Source organism: Notothenia rossii (genome assembly GCF_949606895.1).
Source record: "Notothenia rossii genome assembly, chromosome: 3".
Lineage (NCBI taxonomy): Eukaryota > Metazoa > Chordata > Actinopteri > Perciformes > Nototheniidae > Notothenia > Notothenia rossii.
Window position 1 is genome coordinate 17,210,879 of NC_136901.1, and position 18,336 is coordinate 17,229,214.

General features: G+C 48.3%; 1 protein-coding gene across 1 annotated transcript in view; it reads right to left on the minus strand.

Annotated features, from left to right (window-relative positions):
- Nucleotides 1–276: 276 nt before the first annotated feature.
- Nucleotides 277–18,336, minus strand: part of LOC307033770 (uncharacterized protein) — a 79,144-nt gene continuing 61,084 nt past the window's right edge. Inside the window, exon 2 of the mRNA XM_079672366.1 lies at nucleotides 277–5,666. Coding sequence (XP_079528492.1) covers nucleotides 1,592–4,219 — 2,628 coding nt within the window. The 5' untranslated portion in view covers nucleotides 4,220–5,666 and the 3' untranslated portion in view covers nucleotides 277–1,591. The remainder of the gene's footprint in view (nucleotides 5,667–18,336) is intronic.

Below are 18,336 nucleotides of genomic sequence, written 5' to 3' on the forward strand. Positions count from 1 at the left end.
CTGCAATGAGAAGGTCATCTACATACTGGATCAACACCACCCCCTCTGGTAATGAAACGCCATCTAGCTGTTCCCTGAGTATTTTGTTAAATATTCCTGGAGACAGACTGAAGCCTTGGGGCAGTCTCGTGTACTGTAGTTTCTCCCCTCCCATTGTAAATGAAAAAATAGGCCTCATCTTCTCCGCCAGGGGTATGCAGAAGAAAGCGTTGGCCAGATCAATACAGGTGAACCAGGTATGTTCAGGTGTGATATTACAAATAGCTGTGTATGGGTTAGGCACTGGTACCAGAGCTGTAGTTGTAATAGCATTAATGGTCCTTAAATCATGAGCCATTCTGTACTCCCCGCTAGGTTTTGATACCGGGAGTATTGGAGTGTTCCACTCGCTTTGTGAGGGTTCCAACACCCCTGCTCTCTTCAGACCCTCAACTGCCTTGCTGATTCCCCCTTTGGCCTGTGGTTTAACAGGGTACTGTGGTTGATATACAGGCATAGTGCTACTCACTTCAAATGTTATTGGTGCAGCCTTTGAGCAGAAACCTACGTCATGAGAGTCAGATGCCCACAGGTCAGGTGGGAGGTCACGCAACATGTCTTCAGTAAATGAATGGTCAGTCTTTTCTCTACCGTGATGTCTCTCCACTTCGTGTCTCTCCATGAAGATGCATTCTTGTGTGCAGATTTTTAGAGCATAAGCCTTGTGTGAGGGAGAGTACGTGAGTGCTGCTATTTGTGTTGGTTCCCAATCCTCGACTTCTAGCAGTGTCTTTACCATAGGACCAAGTTCCCTGGCTTCATAGCCCCTCCTGATAGCTAATGAAATGTGTGGTGTGGCCTCAGCTGACATACGGTACCAATAGAGTTGCTCATCAGTGAGTTCAACAGATGCAGCCACCCCCGCTTGACCCATAAATAAATTGGTTGTGGCTACGTCCCAAACGGACATAGCCACCTCTGCGTCATACGCATATGCATAACTTTGGTCGTCCATTCTATCATAATTCAGCGTCAGATGGGGAGGATCTGGAGGGGAACCATAAGGCCTGAGGAGGTTAATCCACGGCTTCCATTGTTGAAAAATGGAAAACAGTCCTGGCGTGTCGTCCTGGGGCCGGTCGAGCAACCCCCAGTATATAGTGGCCTGCTGAGTTGCTTCTGCTGCATTGGATTGGGCCAACATCATTTGAGAAGCTGACTTTATGGTTGACAGTGAACAATTGAGGCGAGTGCCATTTGGGAATGATATTATTAGTCCGTCGGGGGAACAGAGGATTGAGGCGTTAGCTTTGATAAGAACATCCCGCCCCATGAGGTTAGCCGGACTTTGGGGTGCCAAAATGTACTGATGAAGAAATAGCTGGCCCGCTATTCTGGTGGGTAATGGCGTAGTGAGCGGCACCTGCTCTATTCCTCCCGAAAACCCTATGACTGAGACCGTATTACTGGACTTGGATGTGTTAAAAACGGGGGAGTTGATAGTTGAATATCGAGCTCCTGAATCAACAAGGAACGGTAATTTCGCGTGTTCTACAGTCATGTCCATGTAAGGGTCCGCCAGGCCCGTACATTCAGGGTTCCCTGGGCGACCTCATTGTGGTGGGTAACAGTCTTGTTCGTACTGGACAAACTGGCCATAGGGAGCAGCCATCATATTTGGTGCAACGTGACCCTGGTCTTGGTGTTGGGCCTGTGGGGCTGCCTCATGGGGTTTCTGGACATACTGCATATCTGCTCTGTTCCCTTGTCCATGCCCTCTCTGTCCCCCTTGTCCCCGCCCTTCCTGTGGAGGGGTTCCCGTCGGGCACATCTTGTACCAGTGGCCGGTCTGTCCACAGATGAAACACCCCCTCTTTTGATATTGGTACATTCCCGGAGCTGTTTGAAACCCTCCTCTACCCCTAGGCCTGCCTCTGAACCCGCCCCTCTGTTGCTGAAAACCATTATTGTAGCCGTATTGGGGCTGGTTATAGAATGGACCTTGGTTGGGAAAACCCCCATTTGGGTTTTGCGGCCCCGGTGCCTGGTCTGCCGGCGCCACAGGATGAACAATCAGCTGTTTGGCACTTTTCTTCTCATTTTGAACTGTTTTACGGGCTATTTCTAGCTGAGCACGGAGTAGTTGCACTCTTAACTCTTCTTCCTCAGTTTTATTCTTTGTAAGTTGTTTGTTAAATTTTCCTACATGATGGCCCAGATGACGCTCCCATGTCTGCGTGTTTAGTAGATCAACTTCTGGGTTGTCCTCCATAAGAGCTTTAATCTCGGCAGGTACTGCTGCCAATATGGCTTTACGGAACATCTGCATATGTTGGTCACTATTTTCTGGACTACAATCAGTAGCTACTATGTATTGTTGGCGTGACCTGAGCAACATGGTTGCTGCGGCCTCCCCTGGTGTGAACGTGAAAGAGAGTGAGCCGTAACCTCCTCCCGTCTGTGGGAAATGTGCTCTCATTGCCAAGCTCAGCAAGCTGTGTATGTTGTTGGAAGAGATAGGCTGGTTATCGTTCATTGTTACTGTTCCTGATCTCTCCTCAACTCTCTTTACGTCATGGCTGGAAGTCTGTTGTGCTAATATCCTCCTGAAATCACCAAGGCAGATTGTTTGTCCTACTGACATATCAGCAAACTTTCTCATCCAATGTCTCCCTCCCTCAGTAGGTAGCGGCATTTTGTCAACCAGTGCATGCACATCCCCTAGTGAGAAAGGGTGGTAAGCGGTATTCCCATTGGGGAGCGCAACCAAAGGAGCCTGTAATACTGGACCCATAAAGGGAAGAGGTGTGTTGTCCTCTGAGGTGTGTTGGGATCTCAAAGTCATACGGGGAAGTGCAAGGACCTGTGTAGCAGTCAGTTCAGTGATTGTTCCTGTCATATTTATGTACTTAACCTTGCTCTTGCACATCCTGCCGTTGACATCTCCCTGTTTTGCTCCAGAGGAACACTCACCACTCTCATCCCCCGATGCCCCTCCCTTGCTGGTGGAGTAATGGCCTGTTTGTGCCTGCCGTTCTTGGAACGGCAGGTCCCTCAAACTGCCCTCGCCCTCGGAAGAACTTTCACTGTACCCTTCCCCACCTGCTTGTTGTTGGCTACCGCCCTCCTGGCCTTTATTCATGCTGTCCTGATGTACTTGTTCTATTTCTTCCTTCTCTCTTCTCAATGATTCTTCCGCTTCCTGACAACAGACCCCCTCCCCATCCTGATGGTCCGCACCACCATAAGCTCTTTCCCTCTCCTCATATTTTTCTACAATGGCGATCAATTCTTCCGGTGTGGGGCTGCTCTCGCCCCTTGTAATGGAGGTCTTCCTTAAAGGAGTTAGCGAAACATTACCCACTATTTTAAAGTTACCCCCCCTTACACCTGCTTGTTCTTGGGCTGACCCAGAGCCCACTTTTTTCAGTGGCATTTGTAGACTATACCTGGGGGGTGCGTTCGGGACAGGGGAAGAGTAAGGAGGCGGTTGTGTAGATACACTGGATAAATCCGGATAAATCAGGGGGGATTGAATTGAGACCCCCTGATCCCCTACATTTCCTGTCTGAGACCCCTCTCCTGAACTAGCCTTTCTTGCAGTGCACCCGTTATTTACAGCACTGCTGAGATTTCGTCTCCTCCTGTCTGAGGCCGAGGTGTCCTTTTGAGTCATATCCCTATAAAATGCGATACGTTCTGCAACATATTGATGTATGTCGTCATCTGTGGGTGGTGGTGTCAGCACGCATGCGTCCCTACTGTCCTGGGGGAACAGGAGAGTGCCAACGTCACTAGAGCGTTGAAACTCCCCCCCCTTTGTTTGGGCTGCTACCATGACTGGGGGATTGTTGACTGGGGGGCGAAGCACAATCATCCCCTTCCCGACAATTGCTGCGTTGTGGCAAATCCTCCTTAATTTATCAACCGCCTCTTTCTCTTCCTTTAGTTTCTGACGGGCAAAAAATCCGGGCTTCTGCTCGTTTAGGTTACCCAGTTTCTTTACCAGCTGTCGCTCATACTGATTCAGAGCTGAGCCTAAATTACCTAGAGTGTCATCCCCTCCCACTCTATCTTCTTTTATCATTTTATCATGGAGGAACCTAAGGTCGGCACAAGCCTTCTTCTTGTCTCCCTGTTTTGTTCCACTTAAAATCAATCCCTCAATCTGTCCCCATTGTTCTTGGAAACTTCCGGGAATTGGGACGTCTAAATCACTTTTTTTGAACTGCCCTTCCATATTGACTTCGCGTGTATTTATCTGACTTGGTTAATATGTGTTCACTAGTAATTTGTGATATACAGGACAATGCTCGTCGTCACTCCTAATGTAGTAACTGTATTTATTTAACTGCCCTGGCTTTGTCTAGACGTGTAAATAGTTTGAGTGTATAAACACATTTATTTGAACTCCCCCTTGAGTGATAAATGCAGTAACAGAAAAGTACCAGTAAAGGAGTTATATAGGAGCAGCGGACTGGCTTATTGAAAGCCAGTTGAGTAGCACTCGAAATGTTTTGGCACTTATAAAACCTGATTAGTTAAATGATCCTGTCGTCTTTGATTGTATGTTCCTGGTGAAACGCAGTTATTGTGAGTTGCTTTGGATTAAAGCGTCTTCCAGGTGTAACGCAATATTGCAAGAGATACTACAAAATACGTCCAGCAGATGGAGCCAACAAACTATACTATTAAGCAATACTCGAACCGCTAGTCTGTCCTTTCTGTGCCACACCCTGTTTGCCACCAGATGGCGGCACCCGACCAGGAATGAGCTCCACCTCACTGAGGGGAGAAATGGTTTTGGAAGCAGCAGGCTTTTGCCTCTCTATCTGACCAGTAAATATTCACAGAAAAATTCCCCGTACAGTCTATTCAGCCTTTATTGTCCGATGTTTATTTCAACAAGTTTAGCAAGCCTCTCAGCGCGCTTCAACACCGTCTTTCAACGATGTGACGCTGACATGGAGGACCCCCAGGCTTTGCAGAACTTTTTATCGTGACGTTTGGCCTTATAGATTCAACCCCACAGGACAAAGGATTAATGAGGTCCGGTCACTTCAAAATTGTTTTTTGAAGGTTGCGTTACTCTCCTTTGGATCACTTATAACATAAATAACTAGTCCCCCGCCCCGTCGAGCTGTGGATCCGTTATTTTGAGTCAGTCTTATATGGAGACTTAATAAAACCTACTGACTACTCTTAGACAGTTTAACTGTGGGGACTCAAGACCGCCACTTCCAAGCCCGGGACTTCAATACCCTTCTGGCCTGTCGGAACTTGATATCCGATTTTAATTGTGGGGACTCTTAAACCTCCACTTCCAAGCCAGGGACTTTAATACCCTTCTGGCCTGCCGAAACTCAATATTCGGTTTTAACAACTAAAACACGCATTTGCACTGTTACTATAAAAAACACTGTAAACTTCGTCTGACAACCCTAAAATTTGGAATATAGTCAAATCACAGATTTCGAATTAAACTGGCATCTGTTTACCTGTTATTGTCAGAGCTCTGTTGTTAGTTGTCAGAAGAAGCCGAGATGTTTAGCCCTGGACTATTCCGTCCGCTTGCCGCTGGTGGTCCCTTCCCCGAAAACACCCCACTCAGAAACGTCGGGGTCACCACTTGTTGGAGATTGGAGGATGTTGAGAACCAACCTCGTCTCCGCGTGTCGTTTGCTAAGCTGGGTGAGTTCGTAGAGAAGGAAGGGATTAAGAAACACCAGAATACAAGTTAAACAATAATCTTGCTTTAATGATATACAGCAACAGTCCAAATTACACATACAAACACAAAGACAAAGGAAGTACTTCCTGCTCTACTTCCGTCCTACCCTCCTAGTCAGCCTGAAGAAAAAGAGAATGAACCCCGAGAAAACACAGTGTTTCATACTAAAAACACAGGAGGGGGTGTGAGCGGGCTTTTCCCCCGAGGTCATCTTATTGGCAGAGACCCAGACATGGCCTGTCGTACCCAATCAGTGCGACACAGCAGAAGAAACCCGGAAACAAAAAGTCTCATTCAGTTTGACGAAGACCAGACACCTTTTGGTGTCTGGTACGAACCTGCTCTAAACAACAAGTTTCCTTATCTTATTTCACATCTTGCAGCCAGCACACACACATCTCCTTTATGGCCCTTGGTCCCTGAGTCCCTCTTCCCGCCTCCTGACTGCCACACACAAGTTAAAAGTATGTTTTAAGATATAGTTGTTATAGTTGGCTAAATATACGTAATACATATTAATTACTTTCATATCAATAACAACGAGGAACACATTACCTATGCTCTTAAGCGGTATTAGAGATGCTTTTCAAATAGTCAAACTTCTCACAGGCTTACCTATGGCCCTTCCATTTGTTTGAGCTATTGTTCACATCTTTACTTCAAATAAAAGGTTTCACATTGTATATTTCCAGCTTCCTTTACACATACTGCTATTATTAACACAAAGTAACTAACCACACACCTCTATTGAAAACAAGTCGATTCCCCTGACAATTGACATGCTGAAACCTCCTGGAATGTGCTACCCTCCTCCAGCTCTCTCGTCCCTATCATAAAACTGCTTCCATTTCATATAGAGTAATAAAAGATGTTTAAGCTAATTTCTCCACAATGTTTGTAGCCATTTAGTACCCACACATGAAAGAATAAGAACAGAGGTATAGTTGACCAGTAATCATGTAGCATTTATATTTACTTCAATGAAAACACATACACATCTGCTACAAGATTGTGCCATGCACCCATCCTTCTTTTACGAGGGAAGCATTCCAGCGTCTGGCACTATTCCCAAATATGGAGATCTCCTGCTCCCATCCTTCTCTTAAACACACAGAATTCACCTCAATATATTGGGAGAGGAAAAGATACTTTGTCCCTTCAAATTTAACACACATGAACATATATAAGGTGACACCAAAATGAATATACCAGATTTTACTTTCCTGTCATACCCCGTTACTTTAATCCTTCAAATAATTCAAATAATCCTTCATCACTCAATAGCTTTACTCTCTAATTGTGTGCTAGTACAGATTCCAAACAACAGTGAAGATATGTTGCATTTGCAGAGAATGGGAACCTAGTTTTCCTCTTGGCTTACAAAGATTCTACCACTCATCTGCCCACATTCACAAGACACCTTAACTACCACTACGCTGGCGAGGTCAACAGCACGGTCAACAAGGTGGATTTTTCAAAAGATATGCTATATGCTCTAAGTCATTTAAGAAGGGATACAGTCCATCGGTCATCACTTAAAGTGATTTGATGTCGAGCATCTCACTGAGTTCTCAAATCAATGGGAGTCGGCACGGAGAACATCCCTCTTTACTTGTACACTCCAAAGACCTGTGTGTTTGCTGTAGCAGAGTCCAAGTGGTGTAGGCATTATACTTTATTTTCAGACAACAAAGAACTGTCTATTGCATTGGCCGGGAATCGGAACCGGGTCTCCCACGTGGCAGGTGAGAATTCTACCACTGAACCACCAATGCTGAATTATAAAGCCAAGCCACCATACGGCAGTTGAGGCGAAAAGTTCAGCCAACAAAGACTGTTTTCCAAGCAACCACGCTTCTATATTTCATTATAAGCTTTATATCCGTAAAGACATTCTAGTGTTCCTCCCTTAAATGGATTTGATGTTTAGCATCAAACTAGTGTTTTCTAATGCCGCGGAGTCAGCACGTATAACATGCCACACAACTCAAGCGTATTACTAAAGAGATAGGTTCCAATCGGGGGCACAAAGTGCAGCACAGCAGCAGGGGTCTTTTTTGGACTCAATGCCAAAGAAGCCACAGGTGAGAGCAACGAACCATGCTAGCGCAGCTGGGGGAAAGGGTGTGGCCTGGGATGTGGAAAAGCCAAGTGAGGGTCACCGCGGGGGCTTGGACTGGGACAACTACGTTGGTGTCTGTTCTCCAGGATGGCCTCCACAATTACTCTGGTTTCTCTTCAAAGCGTATAAGTCTTTCGCCTTTTACTAAAGACTTCCGTGGAGAGGAACACCTACGAGTTCAACCTATTTTTGGTAGGCTTGGCCATTTGGCTGAGCATTCTGAGTTTGTGAAAGACAAGAAAAGAGCAGTCATTTGCACGTGGGCGGTCCAAGCTACGCAGCGCCTCTGTTACGCCAGGTCAAAAGAGCCGCACCAAGACCTGCGGCGACTGCGCAACGAGTCCGGCCCCCGCAGCAAACGTTAGGTGTCATCGCTTCTCGGCCTTTTGGCTAAGATCAAGTGTAGTATCTGTTCTTATCAGTTTAATATCTGATACGTCCCCTATACGGGGACTATATATTAAATGGATTTTTAGCATTGGGAGCTGAAAGAGGGGCTTGCCCCATTCGCTCCACGCATCGACCCGGTATTGCAGTGCCTCCGGGGACGGTGCACCCATCTCCTGACTTGTGGAAAAACAAACAAAGACGCATCTGGAAACCACAACAAATGGTTTCAATTGAGGGGAGAAACTGTAGCACATCAGCAGCGGATCTTTTTTGGACTCAATGCCAAAGAAGCTAAAGGTGACAAATTGAACTTGCCTTGGCTCTGGAGCGTGGCACGCAGAGGGAGGCTCACTGCAAGGGGCAGAGATATTTCGAGCCCAAAGGAAGGACACGCTCTGGGGAGGACATCGGCACCAGAAAGTCTTTCCTGGAGCAAAGAAGCCGCCACACATGCAAGCTGTAGCCACGTTGTCTTTGACCTTTTCTTCAACACTATAATCAGGGGAGAGCGCGAACGCAGTCCCCCACTACCACAAATTATGCAGTCGAGATTCTCACATTTGGGGAATTCGCAGCGGTCAGCATAGCCGGGGTGCAATGGCCGAGCCTCGCCCTGGGTGAACCACCTTGGTGATCATGGTATCTCCCCTGCCAGGTAAGTATGAGTTGGACGGGTCAGAGGCAGGGCAGTCTTGCAACGACAAAGGACACGGCGTGGCGGTTCCTGCCTCTTAGCCGGCCAAAGCAGCCCATCAACCACATGTAACCCTAAGCCTTAAAGACAGATCAGGCTTGAAATAGACATAGGTTCCAATCGGGGGCACAAAGTGCAGCACAGCAGCAGGGGTCTTTTTTGGACTCAATGCCAAGAAGCCAAAGGCGAGAGCCACGAACCATGCTAGCGCAGCTTCTGTCTGCATTTTCGGCCCATTTAAACCCAGTGTTTTGCTCCCTTTGAGCTCTACGCGTTCTGCTACCATAATACAAAGTTGACCCTTGCTCAGATGCTTGGGAATAACCCCCAGATGCAGGGCAGTATTGTGTTATTTCGATAGCACATACAATAAAATTGGTACGATACAGAGAAGATTAGCATGGCCCCTGCGCAAGGATGACACGCAAATTCGTGAAGCGTTCCTCATTGCCAATTTGTAATGATTTTTCCAACATAAATCCCGATTCCTATCAAGCAGAGGTGGAATAAGTACTCAGAACTTCCAGTTAAGTAAAAGTGAGGTTGCTTCTCTTGTTTTACACAGTATTTTGTGTTTTTGTCCAATCGGGGGCACAAACTGCAGCACAGCAGCAGGGGTCTTTTTTGGACTCAATGCCTATAGTCACTCAATAGCTTTACTCTCTAATTGTGTGCTAGTACAGATTCCAAACATCAGGGAAGATATGTTGCATTTGCAGAGAATGGGAACCTAGTTTTCCTCTTTGCTTACAAAGATTCTACCACTCATCTGCCCACATTCACAAGACACCTTAACTACCACTACGCTGGCGAGGTCAACAGCACGGTCAACAAGGTGGATTTTTCAAAAGATATGCTATATGCTCTAAGTCATTTAAGAAGGGATACAGTCCATCGGTCATCACTTAAAGTGATTTGATGTCGAGCATCTCACTGAGTTCTCAAATCAATGGGAGTCGGCACGGAGAACATCCCTCTTTACTTGTACACTCCAAAGACCTGTGTGTTTGCTGTAGCAGAGTCCAAGTGGTGTAGGCATTATACTTTATTTTCAGACAACAAAGAACTGTCTATTGCATTGGCCGGGAATCGGAACCGGGTCTCCCACGTGGCAGGTGAGAATTCTACCACTGAACCACCAATGCTGAATTATAAAGCCAAGCCACCATACGGCAGTTGAGGCGAAAAGTTCAGCCAACAAAGACTGTTTTCCAAGCAACCACGCTTCTATATTTCATTATAAGCTTTATATCCGTAAAGACATTCTAGTGTTCCTCCCTTAAATGGATTTGATGTTTAGCATCAAACTAGTGTTTTCTAATGCCGCGGAGTCAGCACGTATAACATGCCACACAACTCAAGCGTATTACTAAAGAGATAGGTTCCAATCGGGGGCACAAAGTGCAGCACAGCAGCAGGGGTCTTTTTTGGACTCAATGCCAAAGAAACCACAGGTGAGAGCAACGAACCATGCTAGCGCAGCTGGGGGAAAGGGTGTGGCCTGGGATGTGGAAAAGCCAAGTGAGGGTCACCGCAGGGGCTTGGACTGGGACAACTACGTTGGTGTCTGTTCTCCAGGACGGCCTCCACAATTACTCTGGTTTCTCTTCAAAGCGTATAAGTCTTTCGCCTTTTACTAAAGACTTCCGTGGAGAGGAACACCTACGAGTTCAACCTATTTTTGGTAGGCTTGGCCATTTGGCTGAGCATTCTGAGTTTGTGAAAGACAAGAAAAGAGCAGTCATTTGCACGTGGGCGGTCCAAGCTACGCAGCGCCTCTGTTACGCCAGGTCAAAAGAGCCGCACCAAGACCTGCGGCGACTGCGCAACGAGTCCGGCCCCCGCAGCAAACGTTAGGTGTCATCGCTTCTCGGCCTTTTGGCTAAGATCAAGTGTAGTATCTGTTCTTATCAGTTTAATATCTGATACGTCCCCTATACGGGGACTATATATTAAATGGATTTTTAGCATTGGGAGCTGAAAGAGGGGCTTGCCCCATTCGCTCCACGCATCGACCCGGTATTGCAGTGCCTCCGGGAACGGTGCACCCATCTCCTGACTTGTGGAAAAACAAACAAAGACGCATCTGGAAACCACAACAAATGGTTTCAATTGAGGGGAGAAACTGTAGCACATCAGCAGCGGATCCTTTTTGGACTCAATGCCAAAGAAGCTAAAGGTGACAAATTGAACTTGCCTTGGCTCTGGAGCGTGGCACGCAGAGGGAGGCTCACTGCAAGGGGCAGAGATATTTCGAGCCCAAAGGAAGGACACGCTCTGGGGAGGACATCGGCACCAGAAAGTCTTTCCTGGAGCAAAGAAGCCGCCACACATGCAAGCTGTAGCCACGTTGTCTTTGACCTTTTCTTCAACACTATAATCAGGGGAGAGCGCGAACGCAGTCCCCCACTACCACAAATTATGCAGTCGAGATTCTCACATTTGGGGAATTCGCAGCGGTCAGCATAGCCGGGGTGCAATGGCCGAGCCTCGCCCTGGGTGAACCACCTTGGTGATCATGGTATCTCCCCTGCCAGGTAAGTATGAGTTGGACGGGTCAGAGGCAGGGCAGTCTTGCAACGACAAAGGACACGGCGTGGCGGTTCCTGCCTCTTAGCCGGCCAAAGCAGCCCATCAACCACATGTAACCCTAAGCCTTAAAGACAGATCAGGCTTGAAATAGACATAGGTTCCAATCGGGGGCACAAAGTGCAGCACAGCAGCAGGGGTCTTTTTTGGACTCAATGCCAAGAAGCCAAAGGCGAGAGCCACGAACCATGCTAGCGCAGCTTCTGTCTGCATTTTCGGCCCATTTAAACCCAGTGTTTTGCTCCCTTTGAGCTCTACGCGTTCTGCTACCATAATACAAAGTTGACCCTTGCTCAGATGCTTGGGAATAACCCCCAGATGCAGGGCAGTATTGTGTTATTTCGATAGCACATATAATAAAATTGGTACGATACAGAGAAGATTAGCATGGCCCCTGCGCAAGGATGACACGCAAATTCGTGAAGCGTTCCTCATTGCCAATTTGTAATGATTTTTCCAACATAAATCCCGATTCCTATCAAGCAGAGGTGGAAGAAGTACTCAGAACTTCCAGTTAAGTAAAAGTGAGGTTGCTTCTCTTGTTTTACACAGTATTTTGTGTTTTTGTCCAATCGGGGCCACAAACTGCAGCACAGCAGCAGGGTCTTTTTTGGACTCAATGCCTATAGTCACTCAATAGCTTTACTCTCTAATTGTGTGCTAGTACAGATTCCAAACAACAGTGAAGATATGTTGCATTTGCAGAGAATGGGAACCTAGTTTTCCTCTTGGCTTACAAAGATTCTACCACTCATCTGCCCACATTCACAAGACACCTTAACTACCACTACGCTGGCGAGGTCAACAGCACGGTCAACAAGGTGGATTTTTCAAAAGATATGCTATATGCTCTAAGTCATTTAAGAAGGGATACAGTCCATCGGTCATCACTTAAAGTGATTTGATGTCGAGCATCTCACTGAGTTCTCAAATCAATGGGAGTCGGCACGGAGAACATCCCTCTTTACTTGTACACTCCAAAGACCTGTGTGTTTGCTGTAGCAGAGTCCAAGTGGTGTAGGCATTATACTTTATTTTCAGACAACAAAGAACTGTCTATTGCATTGGCCGGGAATCGGACCCGGGTCTCCCACGTGGCAGGTGAGAATTCTACCACTGAACCACCAATGCTGAATTATAAAGCCAAGCCACCATACGGCAGTTGAGGCGAAAAGTTCAGCCAACAAAGACTGTTTTCCAAGCAACCACGCTTCTATATTTCATTATAAGCTCTATATCCGTAAAGACATTCTAGTGTTCCTCCCTTAAATGGATTTGATGTTTAGCATCAAACTAGTGTTTTCTAATGCCGCGGAGTCAGCACGTATAACATGCCACACAACTCAAGCGTATTACTAAAGAGATAGGTTCCAATCGGGGGCACACAGTGCAGCACAGCAGCAGGGGTCTTTTTTGGACTCAATGCCAAAGAAGCCACAGGTGAGAGCAACGAACCATGCTAGCGCAGCTGGGGGAAAGGGTGTGGCCTGGGATGTGGAAAAGCCAAGTGAGGGTCACCGCGGGGGCTTGGACTGGGACAACTACGTTGGTGTCTGTTCTCCAGGACGGCCTCCACAATTACTCTGGTTTCTCTTCAAAGCGTATAAGTCTTTCGCCTTTTACTAAAGACTTCCGTGGAGAGGAACACCTACGAGTTCAACCTATTTTTGGTAGGCTTGGCCATTTGGCTGAGCATTCTGAGTTTGTGAAAGACAAGAAAAGAGCAGTCATTCGCACGTGGGCGGTCCAAGCTACGCAGCGCCTCTGTTACGCCAGCTCAAAAGAGCCGCACCAAGACCTGCGGCGACTGCGCAACGAGTCCGGCCCCCGCAGCAAACGTTAGGTGTCATCGCTTCTCGGCCTTTTGGCTAAGATCTAGTGTAGTATCTGTTCTTATCATTTTTCCCAGGAAGGAAATTTTCGAACGACGAGGAGAAAGGAGCGATGGCCGGGAGGGCCGATGACGGACGGCCGATTCCAAGAGTTGGGCTGAGATTCACACTGCGCTTCCAGGCAGTTGTGGCGGAGGAAGATGTCTTGTCGAGGACGTGGTTCTGCAGGAAAGTCATCATGGAGCAGCTCCAACTGAAGGTCGATGCCATCTACTGCCTACAATGGAACCAGCAGGAGAGGGCTTTCGACGTCACCCTAAAGGACGAGCAAGTATACACAAAGGTTGCTATGGACTGTGTTGCTGCTGCTATGCTAAAACCGCTAGCCTGCTACAAGGTTTTAAATTTGGACAGACCAAATTTCAGGACGATCACGGTCCACATGTTCAATCCCTTTGTGACTGACAGAGCGCTGGCTGAGTTTTTGGGGCAGTATGGGGAAGTGCTAACTGCAGCAAGACATGTGAAGGACACCATGGGGATCTGGACAGGTCGAAGGCAGTTCCAGGTGCTTCTTAAATCTGAGCTGGAGAGTTGTGGCGGCCTCAAGCACCCGCCTGCCTCTTTCAGCCTGGGAGCAGATCGAGGGTACCTTTTCTACCCGCGGCAGCCAGCTTTCTGCAGGCGGTGCAGGCAATCAGGCCACGTGGAGGGAGGGTGCAATGGCGCCAGCTGCCGGTTTTGTGGTCAAGGGGGGCATGAAGCCAAAAACTGCACGGTGCCCAAGGCCTGCCATGGTTGCGGTGGGAAAGATCACCTCTACCGAAGCTGTCCTGGGCGGAGGAGGACGTTTGCAGAGGTAGCCTGGGCCAACAACGAGAGGGAAACTGCGTTCGAGGACCTTCTGGATGGATTTTTTCAGGACCAGGGGGCTGCTGTGTTTCCAGTGGGCATGGTGGAGACCGCGACAGTGGAGACCGCGACAGTGGAGCACGGACCAGGTGGCGGCCCGGGGACTGACAGTGAGGGCGTGGGCCAAAGCCTCTCGGGGGATAAGGACTCACCTGCAGCAGCCCCTGAGGGGGACAAGCCTGGGGCACGTAAAGGGTCGCAGGCTTTCGGAACAGAGGGTTCGGAAGAAAATGGAGACGGCACACAGGTTGGAGACAGCAAAAGGTCAAAGACTGAGGGGAAGAAGAGGAACAAGCGGCCCAAGGATGAAGTAGATGGGCAGCAGAAGGGGGAGGGACTGGTGAAGGACAGCGACCAGAAGAAGGGCAAAGTGGACACACGCCATGGTAACGGTGGAGGGATGATGGAGATGGAACCAGGGGGTGCAGGGGTAGAGTTCCCATCGGGGTTGCCACGGGACAGGGAGCTACCTATTGCACCACTACTGCCACTATCTCCCTTAGAGGAGGATGCGCACGGGGGTTTCGAGAGGCCTTCCACCTCTTTGAGCATGGTTCCCCCATCATGGGCCGATCAACTGGACATTCTCGCTCAGGACCTCTATGCAGAGTGAAATTTGAGTGAGTTATTATTACATTGTTAACATTTCATACTCATGGCAGATTATTTTGATGTTCTTACTTTGAATGTGAGAGGAATGAGGAACACTGTTAAAAGAAGGACTGTTTTTGAGTTTTTAGGCACTTTGCATGTAGCCATAGTTTTTTTGCAAAAGGTCCATCTTAGAGACATGGGAGATGTGGGAATGTTTTCAAGGGAGTGGACGAAGGGGGACTCAGTTTGGAGCGTAGGGGGCGTTCACTCTACGGGGGTTGGGATTTTGTTTTGTTTTAAGGAAATAAGGGTGGAAGAAGTCTTTGTAATTGACCAGGGCAGGGCAATAGGGGCAGACATTACATGGGGAACAAGGAAGCTGCGGGTCATTGTGGTCTATGGACCACAGTCGCCGGCAGAGCGGACTAACCTGTTTACATCAGTGGAGCCTTTCCTTGTGACCAATAGACAGGTAATTATAGGGGGGGATTTTAATGTTGAGCTGGGGAAGGGAGGGGACGCCAGCGATCAGCATATTTCACAACTCATGGTTAGATGCGGGTTGGTAGATGGGGGTAAGGTGGTCAAGCCACACATAGACAGCCCCACGTGGCGTAACTCAAGAGGCATGGCAAAACGGTTGGACTATTTGTTTTTTTCCAGGTCTTTAAACCTGAGCACGGGTAGGACCATCCCTGTTTTCTTTTCTGACCACGATGGCCTGCTGTTTCGAGTAGATTTGGATGCGCAAACTTTTGGGCCTGGTTACTGGCGCCTAAATGTCAGTGTTTTGGAGGAAAGGTTTTTCAACCAACAGTTCCCGTTGTTTTTTAAGGGAGTGTTGGGCCTCAAACCGCTGTGTCAGGGGATACTAGAGTGGTGGGAGGTAGCCAAGGACAGAATTAAGACCTTTTGCTTAGGCTATTGCAAAATGAAGGCAAGACGGTCAAAGAGGGAGGTGTCCCAGCTGCAGCGACTCCTAGAGCGTGAGTATGCAAAGGGGAACTGTGGTGCTACTATAAATCAGAATGTATGCGACTCTTTGAAAGCAAGGCTCAGACATGTCGCTGAAGGCAAGGCCCGGGCTTTCCTGGCGAGATCACGAGCAGAGTTCATTGAGCAGTCAGAAACATGTTCTGCTGCTTTTTTCAGCTCGGTACGGGCTAAAAAAGCAAGGCAGGTGGTGACAGGGATTAGGGACAGTCAGGGTATTGTAGTGACAGAAGATGGCCAGATGGTGAGGGTTGCTACAGATCATTTCAGGGACAGCTTCAAGGAGAAGGAGGTGGGAAGAGGAGATGATTTCCTGGAACTGCTGGAGCGCCAGGTTCCAGGGGACATCGTACAGGCTTTAGAGCTCCCACTAACGGTTTGCGAATTGGAGGGGGCGCTCAACAGAATGAATAAGGGTAAGGTTCCAGGAATTGATGGTTTACCTGTGGAATTTTTTGCAAAGTTTTGGAGCATACTAGGGCCAGTATTGTTGGAGGTGCTGACAGAGGTACTGCAGGTAGGAGAAATGAGCGGGTCATTTGCCACCGGGGTGATCTCCCTCCTGTATAAGAAGGGGGATCGCACTGAAATAGGTAACTGGCGACCTCTGACCATGCTGTGTGTGGACTATAAACTCTTGGCAAAAGTTCTCACCGACAGGCTAGGCGAAGCAATGCCCCATGTGGTTCATGTTGACCAGACATGTGCGGTGCCAGGGCGCTCAGCAAGATGGAACCTGCAGCTCCTAAGGGATGCTGTTGCTTGGGCAGAGGACAGAAACCTGCCACTCATGCTGGTTGCTCTTGACCAAACCAAGGCATTCGACAGGGTGCAGTGGAGTTTTATGTTCAGCATACTGGAGAGGCTAGGGTTTGGTAAAGGCTTTATAAGGTGGTTGCGCACATTATACATGGGCGTGGGGAGCAAGGTAGAAGTGAACGGACACCTAGGCGATTTTTTCCGGTTACACTCGGGGGTGAGACAAGGGTGCCCTCTATCACCACTGCTATATGTGCTCTATATGGAGCCTTTGGCGGCAGCCATCAGGGCCGACCCAGGGGTCAGAGGTTTTCTAGTGCCTGGCAGTGGAGGGTTACATGTGAAACTGTCCCAGTATGCAGATGACACCACGTTGCTGCTGGACAGGGATGAATGCCTTATTAGGTCGCTGCAAATCATGGAGGATTTTGGCAGGGCAGCCGGATCTAAGCTTAACTGTGCAAAGTCCTCAGTGAAGTTTTTTGGGAAATGGAGAGAAAGGATAGATGCGCCAGGGGGCCTGGCTTTCTGCCCAGGGCCTATAAAAGTGCTGGGGGTCAGTTTTGAGGCTACTAACAGTGCTTCCCTGAGTTGGGCAAAACGGCTTGAGGCAGTAGAGAGGAAAGTGTCTCTCTGGAAAAGTAGGCAGCTGACTTTCATTGGGAAGGTATTAGTGCTGAAGGTAGATATATTGCCATCCCTCCTATATCTCGCATACATATATCCGTTGCCGGTCAGCATGAGGAGGCCTCTCACGCGACTCGTGTTTGGCTTTATATGGGGTGGGAAATACGAGAATGTGGCAAGAGGCCGCATGTTGGCTGGGGTCGAAGCAAGGGGGAGAGATGTACCACATTTAACTCTGAAGATGGACTGCATTTTTGTTGCAACTTTATGTAAGGAAGTATCAGGCCCAGTAGTACATCCTTCGGGTTATTTTCTCCGCCTTTTTTTTTCTTATCAAGCAAGGGACTTAATGGCCTGGAGCAACTTGGGGCCCAGGGCGGAACAGCAGCCATGGCACTACCGCCATGCAGCAAGGTGGCTTCGGGTTCACCCGGAGGCTGCCGGGCCAGATGTGAAACTCAATCACAGAGCCCTATATAAAGAAGCCAGAGAGAAAATAAATGTCGGTCCTGTCATTGGAATACCATCCAAAGTGTGGAGGAGGATCCAGCCGAAGGGACTAGACAATAGGCTGAAGGACCTTAACTGGCTGTGCCTGCTTAGGTGCCTGCCAGTGAGGGAAATCATGCACCGTCATGGATTGGCAAGGTCTCCGGTGTGCCCTAGGCCAGACTGTAAGGACGAAGAGACCATCAGACATGTCATGTGGGACTGTCCATTCGCACGGGGAGCATGGAGCAGAGTGGAAGGGTGGTTAGGACAGAGTTTTCCTGGTCTAAAGATGACATGGGATGGGATCGAAAGGGGCTCGGGTCCTGGTGGATTTTGGGCAATGTTCCCTGTTTGGCTAGCGGTAAGCCTGCTTAAGAGAAATCTGTGGTTGGCTAGGCAGGATGTTGTAAAGAACAAATGTTGCAGCAGCATAAGGGGGACAGTAGAAAAGGTAAAGGCAGATATGAAGGGGAGAATGGAGAGGGACATTCTGAAATGGGGACAACACGCCGCTTTGGAAAGGTGGAAGGGGGGTTTAGGGCTGGTGGGGTGAAGACCAGAGCACCTAATGGTTATTGCCTTCATGAATGGTAAAAGTGTTATTTGTGTTGTATTTAAAGCC